General features: G+C 36.2%; 1 protein-coding gene across 1 annotated transcript; it reads left to right on the top strand.

Moving 5' to 3' along the window:
- Positions 1-560: 560 nt before the first annotated feature.
- UFL1 (UFM1 specific ligase 1) lies at positions 561-21,846 on the top strand. Its single transcript, XM_083857591.1, has 19 exons — positions 561-683; positions 1,343-1,488; positions 2,341-2,369; positions 3,122-3,219; positions 3,903-4,017; positions 4,254-4,384; positions 5,030-5,088; positions 8,390-8,536; positions 9,508-9,683; positions 10,367-10,546; positions 10,874-10,994; positions 13,147-13,269; positions 14,981-15,101; positions 15,995-16,158; positions 17,266-17,396; positions 17,537-17,617; positions 18,397-18,482; positions 18,908-19,088; positions 19,804-21,846. Exons 1-19 carry the CDS (start codon positions 607-609, stop codon positions 20,014-20,016), a joined length of 2,379 nt encoding a protein of 792 aa, XP_083713717.1. The 5' UTR covers positions 561-606; the 3' UTR covers positions 20,017-21,846.
- Positions 21,847-24,580: the final 2,734 nt, after the last annotated feature.

The raw sequence follows: 24,580 nt of genomic DNA, 5'->3' as shown, positions 1-24,580 counted from the left end.
TTGAACTCAGGTCATCCACAGGCAAGTGAAGGTCCCAGCCATTATACATCAATCACTTTGGGATCGTAACTACAATGCCCAGCTTGGCCAGTCCAGTGATTCAGATTTCAGCTGGAAGGGATTCCCTATTGCCTGGTAGAGTATACATATAATTAAAGGACTTCAAATCCTTTAAGATTAGGTTGGAGGAATACAGCTGGAAGTCCCTAGTTCTTTTTCCTGATTCAGCTTGCCCCCCGCTGCCTAATAGCGGCCCCGTTCAGTGGCGACACTCCTGACCCCATACCCAACTCATGCTCTAAGGATTTCATTTCAGGTTTCGGCAGTGGCGGCTCCCGGCGGGGCTCACGCTGAAAGCCGGGCTCACGGCCCAGGCCCCACCGCGGGCAGCACCGGAGAGCTGCTCCCGTGCCCGCCCCGCCGGGATCCGGCTGCTGGAGCCAGTCCCGGCTGCGGAAATCGTTTTTTGTTCCTCTGTCCGTGGTCAGCTTTTCTTTTTAGTGGCCGGGCCGGCGCAGGGGCGGCTCGGTGCCGCGGGGGGGCGCTGCGGGCGGAGGCCGGCCCCGCTCCCTGCCCGCCCGGCCGGGGCTGACGTGTCGCGGCGCGATGGCGGCGGCCTGGGACGAGATCCGGCGGCTGGCGGCCGATTTCCAGCGGGCGCAGTTCGCCGAGGTGGCCCACAGGTGAGCAGGGCCCGTCTGCCGCGCCCCTTCCCCCGGGCCCCGGTCCGGGCACGGCCGCTCTGCCTTCCCCGTGTCAGTGCCGGAGCCCCGGGGCCCTGCCGGAGCCGCAGCGCGGGCGGGCCCAGGGAGCCACCGAGGGTGTAGTCACAGCCAAGCTCGCTTTGCTTAGAATCGTCACGGCTCCGCTGATCGGTTTCTCCCTTCTGTCTGCTTGGCCAGTTGAGGTCGTTTCCCCGCACTTTTTTTTTTTTTTTTTTTTTTTTTTTTTTTTTTTTTGTTAAAGCAAAATGAATCCTAAATGCGCAAAAATGAGGGGGAAAAAAAGCGCACAGAAGTATCATAGACACGAATTCTTTAATTACAGGCGTTCCTAAATTGGCCAGCTGTGCATTCCCACAGCTGACAGGGCTGGTAGCTGTTGAGGAGGAGAGTAAAAGTTTTGGAGAGATGACCCGCCTAAGTGAAGCCATATGGATGCTTTGGTGGGTGATAAGCAGGATATAGAAACTAATTTCTTTGTCTGAAAAAGTATATTTGCAAACAACTGCAAGCAATCTTCATTGTACTCCCTGTGTTTAATATGTTTGAAACGTCAGTTTAAAGGTAATTTTAGCAAGTACTTCCTTAGAGTAACTGCTAACTCCTTCTGCTTTTGCTAGATTGTCAGAACGGAACTGTATAGAAATTGTCACAAAGCTGATCGCTGAGAAGCAGCTGGAAGTAGTGCACACACTCGATGGCAAGGAATATGTCACTCCAGCACAGATTAGTAAGGAGATCCGCGATGAGCTTCAGGTTTGTGGTGGTAAGTGTGGCTTTTTCCTTTGGATTTGGAAGTTATTTTTGAAAGCTACAGAAAGAATTTGAAAGTTTTCAGTACCCTTAATCTTTGAGAAAAAGTCAGTTTGCTTCATCTACACATTAATTCACCTGCTGCTCTTTTATTTTCACTTCAGATCTGTGTCAAGCTTTTAGATAAGCGTATCAAGACATGTTATTTGGTTTGTTTTCACCCATGTGGAATTTCTCACATAGAAGTTGTATAAAAATCCTTTTAAAGGAAATTCGGCCAAGTTTAGTACCTGGCCAAGATGTTTGGCCTTGTCTTGGATTTTCAAAGTCCTTCTCTTTTCACACCATTAGTGATAATAATATTTGTAAATTGTCACTGACAGGTCTTTTATTTTGCCATTGTGAAAGGCCACCTGTATTGGAGGATGTGACTTATATATATAAGGAAGCAAGTACTATTCAGACAGCATTTTGTCATTGACTTTAATGAGCAGTGTATTGTACTTTGAGCTATACTTAAGGGTGAATTTCACAGTGTCACATGTTGAGAAAAATTAACTTCTCATTATGTCCATACAGATTAGCCATTTTGTCACTTTTACCACAGGTTTACCTCAGTTTGTGTTTTGACATTGTGTATCATACCAGTGAGACAGCTTGGGCTGAATTAAAATTTGCTGGGTTTTTTGTTAGTAGCATCAGGCAAAGGTAGAAAGTTTTAACTATCTCTATATACTTGTGGACTAGTTTAATTGGTCTACAGAAAAAAGTAATAAAATATTGTGTGCACAATGAGCTGTACTATGTTCTAAATATGTTCAAATATGTTTCATATACTAAAAATGTGTTTTAACTTTTCTTGAAGGTCGAGTTAACATTGTCGACTTACAACAGGTAACTTCAGTAATAAAATCTTCATACTTCTTAATATTCTTTGCCATGCATAGTCTAAATATGGAACTCATTAGTTTTATTCCGGCTAAGTTATTTTTTTAAAACAGAACAAATTTTATGAAGAGCTGGTAGCTCGTGTCAGGGCACTGCAGATTACTTAATCTGGCCATTTTTTCCTTTTTGAAGCTTCTCTGCTTAGTGATAATCTAGGACTTCTGAAATCACTACTAATATATACAGTTTTTGTTTATGAACTCTTCCTTTGTAAACTAAGGAGGGCAGACAGAAAAGAAATACGTTATCATTTAAATTTAAAGCTGCAGGAGCATGCATAATTAACTTTGCATGCCTCTGTGAATCTTCCCTCTTCCGTCATTTTTCTCTTGTCTCCACTAATCTTTGTTCTGGAGTAGTCATCCTCTGTGTCTAATTTTCCCTTCAGGCTTGAGCAAAATTACTTGGAAACAGAAAACCTTTCTGAAAGCCAGTTTCCTATTTCCTCTTACTGCTTTCTGGTATTTTTTATTATAAAGGTTTCTCTTAACCTTGTAACAGTTGCAAAGAGAGGTTTTGTTTTTTTTTTCCCTAAAGCATTGCTGCTTTATTCCAAAACTCAGATTATGTGTGTTTATATGCAATAGTATAACAAAATAAAAGCAGGTTTTTTTCAAGATATTGGAATGTATAACTAATATCTCAATGTTTAAGAATGATTTTCAATGTAAAGTTCTGATCAGAGGTGTTGTTTTTAGGTAATAAATGTGGACCTTCTGCACATTGAAAACAGAGCTAATGACATTGTTAAATCTGAAAAAGGTATTCAGCTTGTACTGGGACAGCTTATAAATGAGTGAGTACCTTGAGGAGCAATATGTATAATTTATACTGTATTTATTTTTTAATAAACACGGGCTAAAAATAATGTCTAACCTGTGTTGCTTCTGCTGAATGTCTGTGTTCAGTGTCCTGCATTTAAGAGGCTTCATTTCTTACCCAGTGCCTTTGTGTACAGCAGCCAGATCTCATTTGCTCTCTGCCTCAGCTATTGACAAACCTTCTACCTCTTTTACCTCACAAGCCTAAGATGTTTGAACTAGTTATTTCATTGCTTCCACTGAAGTAATACTCTTATGGGGTTGTCCTTTTTATTGATTGAGCTTCAGGATCTGTTCTTGTCAAAGAATCTGAAGTTCTTGGCTGTCTTGAAATAGTTAAGACCTGTCTTGCTAACTAAAGCTGTCTTCCAATTTTCATTGATATAATGTTTTCCTCTTTATCTTGCTTGAATTTTCCATACAAGTGTATAAACCCCCTCTTAATACTAGCTACCTTCTTAGCAGGCTTTTTAAAACACACATTTTCATTTACACTGTTCTCCTTTATTCATTTAAAATAACTTTCAGTTTATTTTTGCAAAGATGTAACAGAAAGAGGTATATTAAAAAAGGTCAGTTATTCAGTATGTGATCTTGAGGTTGACTTTGCATGTCACACTTAATGTGTTGTCTTTCATTCTTCTCGTTTTTACTAAAGGAGTTATCTGGATCAATTAGCAGAAGAAATAAATGATAAACTACAGGAAACTGGCCAGGTGACAATATCGGAACTCTGCAAGGTCTACGACCTTCCAGGAGACTTCCTGATACAGGTGATGAAAGCCACCAACCCGGCAAATGCAGAATTGGTTGTAGCCTTCTTTCTTTATCTTTGCAATATCCATGGTTTTAAGTCATCATTTTGTACAAAATTAATATTAAGGTTAAATCTTAGTTTTCATGATGCATCTGCAAACCGTAATTCTGTTTTCTGCAAAGTTTTCTGTCATTAAATACCCATATATCTAATGGAGGAAGGCTTAGAAAAGCTCAATTCTTCTATTTACAGGCATTATCCAGGCGTTTGGGCAGAATTATTCATGGACAACTAGACCAGGAAAACCGTGGGGTGATTTTTACAGAAGCCTTTGTGTCCCGCCATCGAGCACGCATTCGTGGGCTCTTCACTGCCATTACTAGGTACATTGCAATACCTGCAACCACATATTAAAATATTTTGCCATAGATCTTTATGGGGCAGATTCACTAGTGACTGAAAAAGAAAAGAAAAAAAAGACCTATGATTAGATTCCCCTAAGTGTAGTTCAGTTCCTGGGACCAATTCTCGGTTATGTTAGACTCACTTGTTAGAAATGGAGACTCTCCTTTGAAAAAAAAAAAAGGAAATATAACAATATACACTATACAACAAACTTCAGTGTTTTGGCTGAAGAAAATGTTAATCTATAGTTCTTTTGTTATTTTGTATAATATCCTCTTGTCACTCCACCACTCTTTAGTTGGTTATGTATCGATGTGGTTGCTACAGGTGATTATAAATAAGTTTTTCTTATTAAATCAATAAATTTTTGTGTTACTTTCTGGGAAGAGGAAAACTTAACAAAGCAGAAGTTCCCTTAAAATAATTATTATTGCTTTTGTGTTATCACTTCACAGTAATTCAGAATTAAAACCCTGTAAGCTATTTTAAACATCAGTGTAGTACCCTGAGGCTAAGATATGACATAGTTCTGTTCATTTATAGTAACCTCTTTTATTTCTGGATTCTCCACATCAGTTTCATATAATCAATTTATATTGTTTTGTTTTTCTTTTTTTCCCAAGGCCTACACCTGTAAGTAACTTGATCACTCGGTATGGATTTCAAGAACATTTACTTTACTGTGAGTTTCTTTCAAAATACTTTGTGTGCTTGTTAGAAAATCCATTCTTCATTATTAAAAATGTGCTTTCAAAGAAGCTTTTTAGTATAGAGCCTTAGTTCTGAAATACAGAACAATGTGTTTCCCTTTAGTTTAGAAAGTATCAAATGCTTCCTGCTATCCATAACTAAAGGGATGTTCTCTGTATCCAAAGCAATGAAAACATTTATTGATGAGAGATGCCTCTGGGGGCAGAATGATGCAAGAAGTACAGTATTTATTTATTCATCTCTTTCATTGTTTGCCCTTAGCTACTCACAGTTTTATCAGTGAAGCTCACAAAAGGGGACAGACCTTATGTAGCCAAGTGGTATTAATTGCTCAGGATTTTATTTACTGACTTTTCTGTGATAATGGAGGCTAAGCTTTTGTTATACTCTTAGTTAAATGACTTTATATGCTGAGAGATAAAACAAATCCTTAAACCGTTTGCTTTTATTTTCTGCAGTTCCTTTTCTAAATAGAAGTGCATAAAGATTCCCTATTCAGCTGCTGAAATCTTCAGGCTCTGCTTGTTTGTCACTTTGTGTGCCCTCTGCTATCAAAGATGCTGCTTCAAGCATCATTAGTCTTCTATGCTGGCTGACCAAGTGCTGCTGGTCTTCTAAAATCCTTTAATGGTTTTCTGTCTCTTCTTCTATCCCTTGATGCTTCTCTTGATTGGGTCTTTTTGCCTTCAGGCAAAAAGCTTTAGCTCCACTGTAGCATCTCTCTGCTTATCCTGTTGTTCTCCACCACAAATTTATTCATTAAAAATTAAAATCCTTAAATAAAATCATGTAAACACTCTACTTTCACATCATCAGTTTAAAATTTCCACCTTTTTTTTTTCTTTATATGCCATCCACGTTTTCATAAATTAAAGGAAAAATCTGTGAAATTGCATTATAATAATGTGTCAATTCCCAGCAAATTTCAGTATTTGGTTACAGTCTATTTCAGATAAGTCCTTCAAGTACATCATCATGCTTTGATGATGTACAGTGTTAATGTGAATTGAAGTTCTGGTGTTTTCCTGACACCAGTGATCATCACAATACATACTTCTAGTACTTCCATGGGGTTTTTTTAGTGAATTTGTTCGTCTTTTTCTTTAGTTTTTCTTATTGTCTTTCATTACCTCTGCAGTTTATAAGTTTCAAAGAGCCTTTTATCTTTTTATTCACTGCCAGATTTTATTGTGCCAGATTTATTTGCTGAGATACCATTTCAATTTCACAAATGTTGGAAACTTGAAAAATAGTTTTTAGTGATGTTACTTTTTATGTCTGTAGCTGTTGGCGAAAGTGGTCTTTGTCAGTTTTCTGTGTCTTCCAGAAAAAAAATGGATGTTCAGTGTAATATTTGTATAGTTTACAAACAGCTAATTATTTAATAAATACTTGGGTTTAGACAGGATAAATATTATTTTTTGGTTCTTTCACATAGATATGCTGCTATTCAGCTTAAGCTCTCATGAAGTTACGATAAAAGGTAGTTTTAGAAATGAGAAACTCTTCAGGTTAAAACACAAATGACAAAGCATAAGGAAATCACAGATGTTATTAATTTCTGAGCATTATGTTACTAATGTAGGACTGACATAGAGGGGCACTTACCATCTTTGCTGGACTTTGACAGAGACCTAATAGGACACTACAAACTGCTTGGTCACCTTTAAAAATAAATGAGAATTTATGGTAGTTCTACAGGGATCCTGTTGTTTTGAATCAAAATACTGTCTAGATATAGTTGTAGCAATGGTCTGTAAAATCTCTGAGAGCACCTCCTCTGCCCTGGAGTTTTAGAACTGGCACTTGATAAAATAGAGAATTTAATTGATACCTTCTTTTCACTTCTTTTCTTCTGACATCTTCTTTCCATAAAAGACTCTGGCTCATTAATAGAATTTTCAGACAATTTTGTGGAGCTCTAGGAAAGTCTAATTCTTTTTTCTAAAAACTTTGAATGAAAAGAAGATGAAATTGCAAACAGAGAGCTAATCTGTATTTTCTGAGAATAGCTTAAGCGAAATAGGCACATTGACTCTATTTTCTAGGGCAACTAAAATATTAGGAAGTATGAAAAGCTAATTTTATTTCCAGAATTGGTCTTATAAGTTCCATCTTGTAAATTCCATTTTATTCAATGTAACTGAACCACGGCAGAACATGATTTCTGGCTCTTGTCTTAAATTACATAAAGCTATATCTTGTTTAAATCAGTTTCTCTTTCTGCTGCATTTTTTTTAGTGTAAGTATTGTTCAGCTTTGCTAGTGGCAGTTGTGTTCAATAGCTGCAAGCTTATAGAAGCTCATCTATACTATGGGCATATCTGACAAAAACTATCATGATTTACTGTGCACTGTTTCTTCTGGATCTGGGCTTTCAGGTAAACTTTCCTGCATAAGTGAGCTAAACCTCTGTGTGCTGTACTAAGCATGTTGTAGTGTTGACTGCTACTTCTGTTTAATGAGGAGGAAGCCTTGCCATGTGATACCATTTAATATTTTGTTCCAGAGCAAAACTTGTCTTTTAATGAAATAGAAATGAACATAAACGGAGTATAAAAAAAACCATCTGGCAAAGCTCTGGAAATTAGCAGAATTAGCAGTTATTGCCACTGATTTTTTTAAAATATATCTCTTGTATTACAGAAAGACAGAAGCAAAACATAGGAGACAAATCAGATACTCCTCTGCAACTTAAATAGATGGAAAAAAAATCTTATTTAGCATCAAGAATTGCTTAGTATTTTGGTACCACCAGTTACCAATATGTTCTGTATCAGCAGTATTTTTGTATTCTCCAGAGGTTATTATTGGTAACTGTTATGCAGTTTAGGTAATGACTTTTCATGTCATTTTCTGTATTCAGATTTTTTTTTTCCATTTTGGTTAACATGCAAGCAGGCGAATTCAAGGAGAAATTATTTATAAAACACTAGTATATTTTACTCTTCTGGCCTGAGAAGGATTCTTCTGTATCTGCATTTTTTAAATTAAAAGCTAGAACTGCCCACATATATGTTCAATAAAAAATCTTTTGATCCTGCCATCGTTGCTCACTCTTTGGAAACTTCGTCTGATTTCCAGAGCTTTTGTGAAGAAATTCTCATAAGTGTTAAAAATAATTGATAGAGCTTGGCAGTGTTTCACTAGAACAAGCACAAACTAATTGGTGGAAAAAAAAGAAGAAACAAACCAGGGAAAATAATTACTATCTTTTGATTAATGGATATACTAACTTAGGAAACATCTCTTCATTTATTTTCCTCTTGTAGCTTTGCTAGAAGAACTTGTTAATGCTGGTCGTCTAAAAGGCACCGTGGTTGGTGGGAGACAGGATAAGGCTGTGTTTGTTCCAGACATCTATTCCAGAACACAGAACAAATGGGTGGATTCCTTTTTCAAGCAGAATGGTTACTTAGGTAATTAATCTATATTCTTACAGATAAAATAGCATTCTAAAACTAGTGTAGGTAATTGGTCTTACCTTAATATAGCTAGTGCTTAGAGTGAAGCCTCACAAGTAGAGGTGGAAATCAATGCAGTGGCTGATACTCCTTTGCTAAAGGACAGTCTTGCTCATAATGATGTGTATTACTTCACCACAGTGAACTGTATTTCTGTGGGGGGGATCATACTGCTAAACAGCAACTATTTCTCACAAACAGTTAAAAATGCTGTTCCAGTGCTCTGGAAGATTTTTTTTTTCCAAAATGATATTTGTAGAACTGGAGAGTAGCACTAGTGTCCTGATTCAAATCCAGACAATTCTATCTAGCTTCAAGCTGAGTGGTGCTAGATGATGGTGTTTTGAAACACCATAAGATGTGGGAAAATGTGGATCTGAATAAAGAGAGGAATGTCCCCTTATGGTCCCAAAGAGTCAGGCCCTAAGTAGCAGTTGTTCTTGCAGATTGAAAAGGTTCACCATAACTTACAATGATAGTATTAAGTGTTTCTGTAATACTGCCTGACTGATGGAGTGTCTCTCAGTCTTTGAGTGTTTTCCCCACATCTTAAGTATAAACTGCTAAAGAGTTGAGAACAAAATACTTGAACACTGTATGTATTGTAAATACTGGGCTATATTAGAATCCTTTGGAAAGACATGACTGCAAATATAAACTTCATGGTATAAGAATCTGAAAAAAAAACTTTTCTAAACTCAGGTCAAAGTCACATCCACAATTTAATCTGCACACTTCTATTAACAACATTTAGATGTAGCTTGTCCTGAACTAAGTTTTAGGTCAGTATTAGCTTAAAGCTGCATTTACTTGTATAAAAAATATGTGTAACTCTTTCATTCCTGCTTTCAAAATAAAGTCATCCCATAAGATCTTGTATGTGTATGAGGGAACTAAATTTTAACAGACATCTAACTATTTTACAGAATTTGATGCATTGTATAGACTTGGCATCCCTGACCCAGCAGGCTACATTAAAAAAAGATACAAGTCCACACAGCTCTTGTTTCTGAGAGCAGCTTGTGTTGGTCAAGAAATCGTGGATCAAGTTGAAGCATCTGTGGAGGAAGCCATCAGCTCTGGAAACTGGATAGATGTAGCAGTAAGCAATCCTTTCAGTTGTTGTTGTTGTTTGATTTCTTTATTTTTTTCTTATTTTTGTGTCAAATGATACTTTATTGAAACCACACATATGTATAATAAAAATCTATGTTGTCAAAGAGGAAAATTCTCTTTAATTTAAATGACAAGTAAAAGGGCATTATTTGCCTTTGATCTGAACAAAAACAGGGGAAGGACATACTGGCAATCAGTTTATAGATATGTAAGACTAACTTTTATTTCAAAACTAGTGTGAAAGTACTCTGCTAGAGAGCAATATATTTCTGTTGAGCTTTTTTTTTTTTTTTTTTTTTTGAGAAAATGTCTAAACTAAATGCTTACAACACTTTTGGTGAACAGAGGGATCTTAGCCACTTTGTCCTGGCTAAGTAGCACTACCTTTGTTGCTCCTAAGTCCTGCTGTTGTTCTGTGTTTGGTGTTACTCTGTAGCTGTTGAGCTTCATTTTGAAGAAGTTGCCATGCATTTGCCCAGAGGTAGCACCTATTTATAGAGCAATGTGGATTTGTCATGTTAGAAGATTTAAAATAGTGTGTACTCTTAAATTACTAGCTTAATTTGAAAAGTGCAATGCTTTCTGAATAGTTAGCAGATGTCAAATGGCCTGTGTCTATTCTCTTTATCCACTTACAAGGCTATTGTATTTTAATTTTCTTTACCCTAGACTCTTCTGCCCAGCTCATTGTCCGAAGAAGATGTTGGGATTTTGCTCCAGCAAGTGATGAGATCTTTGAACAAAAGCTCTTCAGGTTTAGTCTTCAATGACACCATTGCAGTCAGTGAGAAATTTCTAAGCAGCTGTGCTGACCTTTTCTCTGATCTGATGCAACAGAAAGCAGAAAAGGTATGGTAGGTTCTTTATTGGTGAAGATGCAGTGCACGTTGAGTGTTGGAGTAAAGCTCATGGGACTTGCTAGTCACTGTTAAAATTTCTGTACATCTCATCTGGAATACAACTAGAGAAGAAGCAAAACTAATGAACAACAGGTTTCTGTATTTAATGGGTGTAATTTATATTCTGTCTCATGTTTTGCGTGAGAATCCAAGTCTCGTGTTGCACTTGGAAAACATGAAGTTTGATAAGTGTACTTGAAAATGGCCAAATGGCTTAAATATTTCTTCCATTGCTGTGTGTATCTTTTTGCTATGATGTGCATCTTCTTCATTTTAGGAAATTAAGAACAACCCTGTTAATTTAATCACTGAAGAAGATTTAAAACAGGCTTCTTGTTTAGAGAGCTCATATGCCAATAAAAAAGACAAAAAAGATGAAAGAAGAAAGAAAGCCACAGGTAAAACATCAATATTCAGCTTAAACAAAAAACCCCAAAACAAACTTGTTTTATCTTTGAAATACTCAAATATAAAGTTAGTGTATTTTGTTGTCCATTAAATGCTTCCAGTCCATTGCTAAGATATTTAAGAAATAATCCAACCGCTTACCATTATACTGTGGATGTGGATACATCTCAGCTATGCTCATGAGAACTAATTTCAGACTTAGAAATGCAGGGGAACTACTATAAAGGTCTCTCAAGTTAGTTAAATACAAGGTAACTGTTTTTAGAAACAAAGAATCCTGTTCATTTCTTATTTTATACAATATAATCTCATAAGACTGAATAAAACCAGTATTAGGTCAGGAACCTCTGTGCCATGTTTTATTACACAGTATAGATACAATTTTAGTCTCCATTTTTCAGAGATCCAGGAAAATTAATATGATTCTTATTATTTCTCTTGAGATATTAATTCCAAAATAACTTTTTCTGTTGTTTGCACATGTAACAGTTACTTGGAGATTAAAACAGTTTACTTTGAGTATGTTCTGGATTAAATTAATCCCAAACCTTACTCCATTTGTGTGGTGACTGTTTGGAATAGATTTCAGTTGAAGGAAGAATAAAAATACGGGTTTGACTCTTTAAAATCTTTTTGGTTTTCAAAACAGTATTCAGTCTGAAGAGTGTGAATCCCAAAAACTTCATGTAGCTCTTGTGCTGCTACAACACAGCTGAGCAATCTATGTTGAACTCACTTGTAGAGTGTTACTGTGCCACTGAAAGTAAGAGAATCAGAGCTCTGATGCATTTGGCTTGATTGAATATACTCATCTGAAAAACAGAACACTCTACTCTTAAAAGAAAAAGCTCAGTTGACATGGAAATTAAACTTTTTCTAGCCACAAGAGATGGCAGATTTTTCTAGGCCACATCTAAGGTAGAGAAGCTTGGAACCTTAATTGAATTGTCATAATAGAATGACGTTGGTTTCCGGCCCTCTGAGGAGTGAGACTCTACTGAGCCTGTCCTATGTGTCTGGACAAATTCATACCCACAGGTAACATGCTGCACCATCAGCAAGCACTACCCTCAAATGTTTTCTTATGGACTGTTATGTGCATTACCTAAAAACACCCCAACATTGCAGTTTTATGTAATTTAATTACTGTAATGCAGTCACATTTCAAATAAGCTTGTGAAAAGCGCTAATTTTGTTTGGCTGTTCCTTCAAAGTGGTGCTTAAAAATCCATCTATGGCGTGTAACAGATGCAGTTAGCTTTTTAAGTAATAGCATCTAGTCTTTGTGTTTCCTTTTCTTAAACAATGGTAGTTACATAATGTAGTTGCTTGAAAACTTGCACCATATTTAAACGGAAAAAGCACCTACTTTCTCAAGGCATAGTGTATATATGTATGGCATTATGGAGTTTAGATTTCTTCCAAATGAAAAATATTAGAAGAGGCTGTGAAAACAGGAACAAAGAACAGAAGAGCTTGCCTTGTGGAGAGGGGCTGTATAGCAAATTGAGATTCTGTCTGCCGTTGCATACATCGATTGCAGGACTTCGGAGCAAATTTGTTACTTGTATCAGAACTGGAGCATCCCATTGCTCTATAGTCATCTAGGAAAAGTCAAAAAAGATTGAGTACTCTAGTTAATTGAATGTGTGCTTCCAAGAATATTTTGGATAAATGCATAGGATTCTTTCTCTGAAAATTAACAAAGTTACATTAGCTAAAATATTTTTTACAAACTCAGTTATTTAGCATCATTGAATAAAAATGCTAAATGCTCACTAAGATGCTATTTCCAGCTGACAGAAGATCCCCTATTACGTTATGGACTCTAAAATCTCATCTATTTTTAGCTGAGGAAAGACACTACACTTTTTTTTTTTTCCTTAATATATGAATTTGATGTTAGAGTTTTTGTGTGTTGATGACATTAGCTTAAACAAAGCTTTGCCTCAGTTGCTTTTTTTTCTTAAGAATAAAACTTATGGCCCTAAGATTCTGAAATATGTGTTCTAGGTTGTGTTTAGAATCAAGTTGTGGTTTTCAATCCAGCATTAACAAGTAATACAGATAAATTACTGCGGTATTGTAAACTTTTTAAGTGCTACAACTTTCCTGTGTACTAAGCAAATGATTCCCCACCAGAGGGCAGTGGAAGCGTGAGAGGAGGAGGTGGTGGGAATGCCAGAGAGATAAAGATTAAGAAAACCAAGAAGAAAGGAAGAAAGGATGCTGACAGTGATGAAGAGTCACAAGGGACTGCCACAGGTTTGTCATTTTATTTTAGGCACTATCCATTCATATCTATTCAACACAGTTTTACTACTTGCTTTTTTTTCTACATCTGTTTTCCCCCCACTGTTTAGATAAGGTCAGCTAAAATGTCAAGATGAGAATATCTAGTTAAAATTGTATCAGTAGATCTGATGTTGCTATTTAAATGAAATGGACATTACATATTCAATGAATGGTATGAATTAGTCTTTAAAAAGGCAATTTAAGTCAAGGGAATAATACCATTTTATATTTATTCTTTTATGTAGGGAATGCTGTAGGTTTTGGGGTGAATGTTACACTCAATTTTGTAACCTGCTGCATAGTGTATGATAAACTAATGGCCTAAATTAACAAGTCATAGCAATCAAACAGGTTTTTTTTTTCTTCATAGGAATAAAATACACAGTCCAAACTAATGTTTTGATAGTTTTAATATCGCTCCTTATTGGTGCCTATTTCTCTTCCTTCACTATTACCAGAAGGAGCATCAATGCTTGCTATGTAAAGGCCAACATTGGTACGTTTATAGCAAACAGTGGTTGTAAATGAAGCAACTGTGTTCTACCTTTTGTTTGATGTAGAACCTGAAATATGTGCTTCCATTTTATATGTAGTGTCCAGACTTTTAATACTGACTGAAAAATACTTTTAAACATGATATTTGAAGTGTGAAATACAGTGCAGTGATTTTGTTTGATACTGCTCTCACCGAGTACTGTAGTTCATATATAAATGGAGTTGTTTTTCAGGACTACTCAGTTACTGAGTAAACAATGTTCAGTAGTCACTTTTGGGTTTCGGTGTAGGCTTTCTGTTTTGCCCTTATTGAAGCTTGTATTACTGTATTATAATAAATAGCTTGAACCATGATCTCAAGTTAAACTCAGATGAAACCATTCAAATGTAAAAAGATCCTTTATAAAACCTGATTTAACCTCCCTTTTCACTTGTTTATAAGCCTTGTATGTTCATTACTGCTGTGGCACAACAAGGGACATCACTGATCTCCAGACTTACATGCACAATAACCCTGTTTTAAGGTGCATCTGGATCATGCCCTTTTCTGGTTCTCTGTCATCATTCTGATCTCATTCTTATATGTAAAAATTCTACAGCACCCAGGAAAAGTTCATGTTTTGTGCAAAACCGAAATCCAGATGCACTAAATTGTATGCATATAAGTTGCTTTTATTACTGGAACACCGTGTCTGGTTTAATTTATCATGTCTCAGATTTTATACTGTAACCTCAAGATTAGGACACTGTGTTACATGATTGTGTACTTTACTAAATGGAGTTTTAAAAAGTAAAAAAAAAAAACAGGCTTGTGAAATCCTTCAAGTGGGAACACTCTCTTCAGTTTTGGCACTTTAAATTCTGTTTGGTCTTGGTGACATTATGGTTTCTAAACTAATGGGCCAAGGAGACTGAAGAAAATGTCACCAAAAATGCATATCCTCATACACCACTAAAGATGTCTATGAGAGAAACTTATAAGTGATCAAAAGAGAAATTTTGTCAGTTTTTCATACGTGTAAAATTGAACTGTCATGTATAATCATCCTTTTTTGTCCATTGTTGATAATGCATTTCTTCTGTGGTGTTTGGACTTCGAGGCTTTCCAGTGTCTCATGCCGCAGAGTGATTGCAGCAATGCTAAATGGAATGTTTTCTCAGTGAGTGTTGTTTATGGCCACTACAGGTAGGAATAAGAAGCTGGAATTCCCTTTCATGTCGCAAGAGGAAATTGAGGATGTTTTAAAGACCCGCATGCAGGATTGCCCTGAAGAGCTTATTACAGAAATTGCTGAACATCTAAAAAGGTAATTTCAATAATTCAGCTTGAATTAGAAAATACCTGATTCACTTCAGATAAATCTACACTTCAGTCTGTTTTCTTGCATAGAAAAGAGTGCTTTGGTGATGGATGTGAACCACAATATTCTTTTTCTGTACAGCTCCTTATTGCACATGTCTTATGTATTAGATAGCTGTGCTAACACAGTAACAGTAATGTGCTTCTGCTTAGCACTGCATGGTCCCATGAGCTCATTTTCAGCTTCATGTGTGTATTTTCTCCTCCTTACACTGATCCATGCTGGAGTTTCACCAGTCCCATGTTCTGGACAGCCTTTGGTATGTGTTCATGTTTCCTGGCATCTGTGTCTCCACTGGTACCTATGCAAACTGGGTAGTAAGTTATGTCAGCAAACTGAGCTATGCAAAGATGAATAACTTCTTTTAAAAGGTGTTCCATACCAGACAGGATCTGAATGTGTATGTTCAGAGCAAAAGAGACATAAGATAAGACTGTGATGGCCAAGCTTGAGTAAACTAGAGTGCTGCAGTAACTGCATCTTCAGAAATTTTTCCAGAGACCCCTGAAAGTTTGTGAATAGAATTGCTTCTGGAAATCCTTTTATCTTTCACCTTGTTCCCATTAATGAGTTGTTAAGAGTTAAAACCTTGGCATACACTTGGATAGCATAGTATAACATTAGAACACCTGCCTTTAAGTATATTTTAATTTCCTCATGGGGTATTTTTTTCTGATTTTCATCATTTGCTTTTTGTTTAACTCACCATTCTGTAACATTCACGTCCCTGTCATTCACTACATAATGAGGTAGTTTTCTCTATTGCTGATATTTGGGAAAACCTTGTAGACTTTCACACTTTGCTCAATGTCTTCCCCTTTCCTCTTTCCTGTTCTAAGACCTTTGACAAAAACATACCAGGAAGTTGTGCGTTCCGTTTTTACATCTTCAGCATCTTCCTCTGGAGCCAGCAGAAGACAGGCAATGAAGGACTTGCAGGAGGAATTCTCAAACTTGTACAACAACATTCGGTTATTTGAAAAGGGAGTAAAGCACTTCACAGGTACAAAATACATGCTTTGAAAAAGGAATATGCTCCTTCAAGGATGTTAAATTTGTTCCAGAATCTACATTAAAGGTCAGACAGGAGCAAAAGTTTAAAAAGGAAAATCTAAAAAGAAAAAGCTAGAGATGTGTTTAGTATGCCTAACACTGCCTTTATGCTGAAGTGCATTGCTTTGCACAGTAATTGAAATACAGTCTCTTTATTTCATATCCATATTCTGTTATATCTTATGTCAAGATAACTGTGTTCTTGTCTTTCCTTCCCAAGTGTTTGCATTCTTTCCAATTTTTCACTGTCTAGGTGAAAAAAGCAAAAAAAAAAAAAAAAAAAGGAAAAGATTCTTAAGCTCACTTTATTCTGTCAGCTGTGCCACTAATTTAAAAAATACCACCTGATTCTAATAAGCTGCTGTTTAAACCTCATAGGTTTGATACTGAAAGTAGCTGCTGCTTGAGGATAGTCTGTCAGATTCATTTTGCAGGGGGTTACTCTGTAAGGTGTGACAGAAAAGTTAGCATTAGAAAAATACTGTAGACATTTCCAAGATTCTCTGCTATATTCAGCTTTCTCCTACAATTTTCCCTGTGGAAATCTCCTAGCAGAAGGAAACACTAGCAAAACAACCCGATATTCCTGTGTTTTGGAATATTTGGAATTAATTCCCATTAGCTTTTGTTCTTGGACATGTATTCTGTAGCTTTTTTATTAATTTCAAATTCCAGTATTTCAGTCTTAAAGTCACGTGGCTGTCGTTCTGTTTAACTGCTTGTCCTACAGAATTTTTCTTTGCAGATTCTTGACTTGATCAGTAGCTGTGGTTCAGGAGGATTGTACAGAGACAAGTATACTGCTTATACAGTATACATCTTTGAAATACTAGCAATGCATTAAAGTGTTCTTGCAGACCTGAAAGCTCACATTTTTCACTGAACAATGTTCCATAAGAATGTCACAGCAAATGAGGGATGTTACCTTCATGTATCCAGATAACTTTCTCATACTAGTCACGGTTGATAGAGTTCACAGTTAGGAAGGCGCTGTCATAACATCATAGGAATCAGGTAACTATAGTAAGTTGCTTTAATCACTTATTTCTTTTAACAGATGATACTCAGACTAACCTTGCCAAACATCTGTTGAAGACTCTGTGTACAGACATCACAAATCTGGTTTTCAACTTCTTGGCATCTGAGTCAATGATGACAACAGAAAATTACTCTACAATCACAAGTGAGGTATGGAATGAAAAGGTCCTTTCTAACAGTCTCAAGTGATCAGTGATGTTTGTTCAGTAAGTAATTGCTTCACTTGAAATATGCCTACATCTAAAAGGATGATTAATATTACAGATTATTTCCATTCTTGTCCCATTCAGGGCAGAATCAAGATTTTAGGTAAACTGCCAGAAGATACCAAAGGTCCTTTAACTAAACTGCATACCTCTCTGAATGGCAAGGTAAAGTTAATCAAGTTCAGATTTTCTGTTTTGCTAATACAAAGCTCATAAATAGCTGACACACATAGAGTAGTACATAACCACTGCTGCTGTGAAGGTTGAAGGCAAAATAATCTTTTGTAATTGTGTAAGGCAGTGAGAGAAAGTGTGTTTTTGTATCTGTGAATTTTCAGAGATGAAAGATGATCTTACATTTTGATACTGATAGTCACCTTTGGCTCCTTGCTGCTGTCTGGAATCCAGTGTGCCTTTCATGGGCGGGTGACAAGAGTGAAAACTGAGCAAGAATCTCCAGTGTAAAGTGGTTAATGTTTCTTGTATTTTGTTAGCAGAGTTCTTGCTTGTTCTCCCGTGTATTTCTGAACTAATAAAATTACAGAAATTAAAAAAAGCCCTCAAACATTCAGATTACGGCAGTGTAGGCACAAAGAGAGTTATTTATTAATTCTTTTGTGCAAAAGGTGGTACTGAGGCATTTCCTAATAAAAAATGTATCTGTAAATAATTGTAGAACATGTATTCATTTTTAATTTTATTTCCAAGACTAATGAATTACAGTTTGGGTTAGTATTTAAGTATATGTTTAGTATTTAAGTATATATTTAACCATTGTAAGATGAACAAAGCCAACTTCTACTAAATACATGTTGCTTTCTCTTTTTTTTATAGTTTATATCAAGTGTATTCACAGTCATATTTTGTGTGATTAATTGTGAACAGTAGTTAAACTTTTTTATAATCTGCAAACACAGATTAAATATTTATATTATTTTTAATAGAGTATAGAAGATTTTCTTTCGTGCCTTGATTCTGCAGTGGATATATGTGGTATTATGGTGAAAAAAGGAGACAAAAAGAAGGAAAGGTACCTTAATTTTATTTATTCTATGAAATGTGGCTATATTGCTGCACAAATGCTGGATGGTTAGTATGGGAGCAGTCATACTTAATGTTTAAGAGGTAGTCCTTCTTTCCAAACTTCTTAACCAAAAAATAGAAAGTCAAGCAGTTCTAAATCCATGAAGAAGAGGAGAATTCACGTTTAGCTAATTTTGTTGGCTCACTAATTTTTGCAATATAGTATATAAATTCCCTAGGGGTCTTTCAAAATCTGAGCTGTGCCAGTGATAGCGGTTTTTTAATTAATGTTTTGGAATTCCACATAAATAAATGGTCAGAAGAGAAAATGGAAATTAATTGATGTTAAATAAGTTTTAGCATCTGTGATCAACTACTATATGATAGAATAATAGAATCATGTTTTTTGTTTCATATGTTCTTGTTCCTTAGGCAAGTCCTGTTTCAGCATAGACAAGCTCTGATTGAACAGCTCAAAGTCACAGAAGATCCAGCTCTCATTCTGCACCTGACATCAGTATTGTTATTTCAGTTTTCAACTCACTGCATGCTTCATGCACCAGGAAAATCGGTACCACAGATCATTAATTTCCTAAGTGGCAAGATCCCAGAGGTATTCTTTCCTAGCTTTTTAAGGGGAAATTACATTTTTTCTACTACAGAACATCAAAGTTGTGCTTTACACTACTTTTACTGCATAAACCTGACACCATTGGGTTTCATGTTTAAACATTATTTATGTACAGAATATACAATTCCTCTGATCTGTCAATTCCTCTGCCTTGCAAACCCATCTTTTCAGGGATCTGTCATCAAATTTTTTTTTTATAAAATTAAAAATCAATCTGTTACTAGTCCTTAGGCTATTAGACTTAACCATAGAGACATTTCTGTCTTGGGGGATTTTATATTTCTTACAACTGAACATTTTTACATCTTTCCTCTGAGCTAGAGCATAGTTGATTTTTAAACTTTTCTAACCCAGTTTTGGGGAAAGATGTACCTCTTCAAGAGCAAATACATTGAAATTCTGTATTTTATACAGCCAAAACTGGTGTGTGATGTTTACTAACTGCATTGCTTTCATGCTTCAGTGGTTAATTGTCCTGTTCTTGCAGCATGGATGCACTTCCAGTTTTCTGTCTCTTTGAATGTCTCTCAGAATTTAGGTTGTCAAATACTTCATTAGAAATACGTTTCTGTATCACTAATTCTTTGCCCAAGAATGGGACAATGCTTTCTAAAAAATTACATCTTTAATTATAGGTCCATCTACCTTCTCTGTAACATTGACATCCCGTGGGTTTGTTCTCATTTTTTGCCCTCAGGATCAGCATTCGTTGATAGTCAAATACCAAGGATTAGTGGTGAAACAATTGACCAGCCAGACTAAGAAAACTGAACATGAAGACAGTGACACAAAAGATAACATGGAAGAGGAGGAAGGAGCAGAAAGCATTCGAAAAGAGCTTCAGGAAATCACTACCTCTATCAAAGATCTTGTTCTCAGACCTAGGAAATCTTCTGTAACAGAGGAATAAAACTGTTGTTCAGCACATTCTTTTATGCTGAAAAAAGGGACAACACAAAATACCTGATAGACTTTAAATTTGGCCTCTAGTAGTTTGAAAATCACAACCAGGGAACACAGTTGCTGGATGATGGTGGCAGATGGAATTTTGTTACTTCTACAGGGTACTTTTAACACACATCAGTGTTAGATGTGGCAGAGCACAGTTGTGGACGCTTTGGATACAAAACCAGTGGGTTTTATTCGGCATTCTCATGTGAGACCTCAAGAAATTACTCTTCAAATAACAGTGTATTTTGTTCCATACACACACAGGCTCATAGTTTTACTTCTCTGATTTGGATTTGTAATGAGATAAAGATTGCATATAAGTGTCTATAAGCCTGTCTATCCTAATTTCAAATACTGGTTTTGAAAGATACTCTGAGCATGCCAACAAAGGCCAGCTTTACTCTGGTATCATTAGTGGATGTTTCCAGTTTCTGTTCACTGGACTGCAACAATAAAAACATTTTGAGTACAAGTGGATATTGATAAATTTAAGGGAAGTGCCCCACTACTACTGTGAGTTTCAAACTGTACTGAAAGTTCATGAATATCAGCACACTCATACTACTGATGTATTCTGCTAATGTCTAAAATAGCTGTTCATTTGAAACTTGTTTCCAGAGGAGGTGACACTCTTTTGCATTGGCATTTTGGGAGTAGATAATTCCTGTTACACTTGCCTTATTGTACAAACCAGATGTTCATTCAGCAGACTTGTTGAGTGCTTAGTCCAGTTCCCATAGTAGATAAAAGCATTTGTTTGCATTCTATCAGTTCTTGAGAGAACTTGTGGGGTTCTGTTTATTCTGAGTTTCTTGAAAATAATTCATGATATTGCTACATAAACTTCATACACAGAAATACTGCATCCCTCGAGTTTTTTGCCAGCCTTATTTTACATGAAGAGTAGTTTGTATTCATGAAAGTGCAAAAATGTGAAAAATTGAGTTCCATCACTATTAATACCATAATTCTTGTATGGCATATATGCTTCTAATTTCTTTCTAAGCAAAGATAATTTTCAAACGGGAAATATCTAAGTTCTATTACTTCAGTAATACCCATTGATTTTGTGTTTGTAATTTCAGGATGTTTGCATAACATCAAGGTTGAGTAATAAGAGATGAAAAACATTATTTTCACTAAAAATGTCATTCATCCATCCTTGCCAAAATTGATGCTCAAAGAGGGCAAATTTTGTGCAAATTCTACTCCATTCAAATTTTTCTGTTTTCCAACAATTCACATATTCTGTGAGCTTCATCATAAACATGTCCAAGCCTGAAATTGCAACAACTGAAAGTTGAAGAGGTCAGGTATGGAACCCCAGTAACAGAGTAGCAAATGTTAAGGTGATTTTGGTAATGTAAACAATAGAATTTTACACATATTTAAAAGGCAGTAATGTTTAACAATGTTCATGCCAATGCTGATCTTTTATCAGCCATAAGAAAAGTTTGGAATTGTAAGGCAGAAGCAGAGATAATTGTTTCTCTTTCCTTGGAGGGAGGTTGTAACAGGTGACAGTAAAAGACAGTGAGGAATTAAAGGTGGAAAATATTTGGGTTGTTGAACTTTTATTTAAAGATAGATTGTATACAGGGAATAGGTTTGATTTTGTGTTATTTAGTCAGAATAATTAATAAGTTCCTATAATGAATGTAAACAATTTTATATGATGTTGAGCTCTTTTGTAAATAATATGCCATATGAAATTCTGTATGCAAATAAGAAATTATTTTAATAACATTAAATGACAAAGTATTTAAAGAGCATTCTGTTGACTTCACCAGTGTTTGATCATTTTGTAACTTGCAGCTTTCAAACAGCAATAGGTAATATGTGCTTTTAGACTTAACAAACCATTCTGAGTGTCCCTGTATTTTTGTTTGATACAGTTTTATGCTGGTATAATAATGAATTTGCTACAGAACTTACTTCATCATGTGTTCAACTTGTTATATTCCAGCCTATTTTATAAGAAGGAATTAAAAAAAAAATAGATTCTTTGAAGTAGATACAATGGAAGCACCACAGTTCAGCGATGTCTTCTGACTACTAACAGAATTCAAGGAGACATAGTTGGAAAACTGTCCCAGGTATTTTTTCTTGATTTGGAAATTCAGTCTTTAGTTTATGATAAAGAAGTATATCTTCTGAAAGAGAAAGAATTTTGCTATTAGTGGGCTTTTTTCCTCTCCCTAGGAGAAATATGTGTGGGAGGAAGAGTAATCTTGTCTTCCAGCGCAGAGGTGCAGTTCACAAAACAAAAATGCCCTTTGGAATATCTAAGAAGATGAAAGGCATTAGAAAGTATACAAATTAACACTTTTGCTCTGGTTTCAGGCATAGGGTCAGTCTCTCACCTTCACTTAAGGTGTATAAACACCATAGTTATATTTTTAATCTCATAAACTGGCATTTATAAATGCATCTATGTGTCTATACAGAACCACTTGAAAGTGTTCTCAGCCTTGTTTGCTGCTACTCTCAGACTGGAGTGGATGCATTAGCCATAGGTAGAGTAATACTTGTCTCAGCAACAGCCTTGCCTTTTTAAGCGGCAAAAGATGACTTTTCTAGTTGGTTGCTTGCAGATCTTCTGTAAATAAGCAAATTGTTGCTCTGTTAGAAACTTTCAACTCTCACAGCTTCTTAAAAAAATTTGGCACATGTTTCTAAATAGTATCACTGGGTTTTGCTCTCTTCATGAATCTGAGGGTTTGTTCAGATAAAGCTACGGTAGTTCTGTTCTCTGTAGGCTCATGAGTAAGACTACTCAAGCAGTGGTTGTCCCTTGAATGTTTTTCCCAGTAAATAACAGTAGGCCAAGAAAATGTAAATTTCTACAAATCTGGGTAGATGGGGGTTTCTTGTTTAATAGGAAGTTTTGTACTTTTGCAGATGACAGAAGAGTGACTGTGGTGGGTCATACTGAAGGTCAGTGTAGCCCAGTGTTGTCTCCAGCAGAGGCCAAAAATGGGTGCTTAAAGAGGAGGGGAAGAACAAGACATGCAGTATTTCTCCTTTGAGTGCTTTCTGAGCCTCCAAATTCATCCTGCCCAAACTTTTTGAACAACAATTGTACTTTATTATAGATACTGTCTGCTAGCCCAAATAACAGAACATATTCAGTAAATGCCAAAGGTCTTTTGTCAGGATAACACCGTCTTACTTTAAGAATTGTTAAGAAATGCCATATCTTTGAGGTTTTGTTATTTAAAAAATGAATATTCTAAATTGGAATGAGTAACTTGAGTAGTTTAAGGAGAAACACCATTTGCTTGATGAATTTCCCAAACCCTCAACATGAAGAGGAAGGTAGGTCAAGACAGGTTGTGTTGAGAGACAAAATAAGCTGCTTTGTATTTCAGGAAGTTCAGGAGGTGTTGCAGGAGCTGGAAGAGGCACCATTGACCTGATAGTCTGAAGGAATAACAGGGTTTTGCTGACCTCCTCATTTGTACTTAATTTGTACCTGTTGGGAAAACCTCTGATTCTGTTTTAGATGTTTCTCTAGGCCTGTCTTTTATTAATGTATCTATCTACAGCTTAGACAATTTTGAGGGTAGTCTTTGAAACGTGACAAAAGTGATCTGCTCTAGGATGTGTCTGAACGTCTCATGCTTGATGGCAAGAACATATTGTGTTAGTATTTCTAAGTGTCATTAGCTCTCAACAGATCTGCTTGAGAAATACTTCTGTCTGTATCTGATTTATAAACTTGAAAAGGTACTTGGTTAAGAACTATACTATCAGGGTTTTTTTTCTTTCTGGAAGGAAAGACAAGAGAAAACTATTTATGATTCCCATTCTAGACTCAAAATCACACCTAAGTTGTCCCCTCCCTCTTCAATCTGCTAAAATCACAGGTTTGAAATTAAAAGTGCTTGGTATAAATAAAGATTATAGCACAAATTAAAATAGGAGGAAATAAATCAATCTTGTTTAAGTAATGACTGCATGTCTGGAGAGGTTTAACAAGACCACAAGCAGAGATCATCAGGTCTTGGCAATAATAGTCAGAGGATTAGTGTTAACTGTGAGACACTATCTGGACACAGATAACCTCCAGAACATGTCCAGATTTGGCAATTTTACCAAAGTACTCAGATAACGTAATACATATTTAAACCGTTCAGACATTTCCTTCTTTCTTCTGTCTGTGATGCTAAACAGCTCCCACCCACTTGACGTTATAGACCGAGTGATTCAGATCTATTGGCTCTTGGTTGTGGAAAAATCTGCCTCGAGGTCAGTTGTGGTTCATACCACAAGCAGCCATCCTTTCTTCACTCTTCCTAACTTCAGCCTGCTTTTTTAAATGGACACAATCCTTACTTTCAGCTGCATTTGATTGAGGGTCTGCATAGAGTCCTATGCAAAGTATGAGGACCTTTGAATGCTCTGTGCATGCAGGAACCTGTCTGTGACAGCAGGCCCCTGTTGGGTCCAAGCAGAAAGTAAAGGAGGTGGCTGATTCAAAAGCCAGAACTGGGAAATACTGAGAGAGCCCAGAGGAGCCC

Source organism: Zosterops lateralis (genome assembly GCF_965231275.1).
Source record: "Zosterops lateralis genome assembly, chromosome: 3".
Taxonomy (NCBI): Eukaryota; Metazoa; Chordata; class Aves; order Passeriformes; family Zosteropidae; genus Zosterops; species Zosterops lateralis.
The sequence above is the reverse complement of the archived record's forward strand: the minus strand, read 5'-3'. Positions and strand labels throughout refer to the sequence as shown.

What these genes read in the sequence shown, in the direction of transcription:
- UFL1 (XM_083857591.1), top strand. Translation starts at nt 607, where the DNA reads ATGGCGGCGGCCTGGGACGAGATCCGGCGGCTGGCGGCCGATTTCCAG. An exon ending in CAAGCAGAATGGTTACTTAG is followed by an intron (nt 8,537 to 9,507) that starts GTAATTAATCTA and finishes ACTATTTTACAG; the next exon opens with AATTTGATGCATTGTATAGA. An exon ending in ATTGCTGAACATCTAAAAAG is followed by an intron (nt 15,102 to 15,994) that starts GTAATTTCAATA and finishes TCCTGTTCTAAG; the next exon opens with ACCTTTGACAAAAACATACC.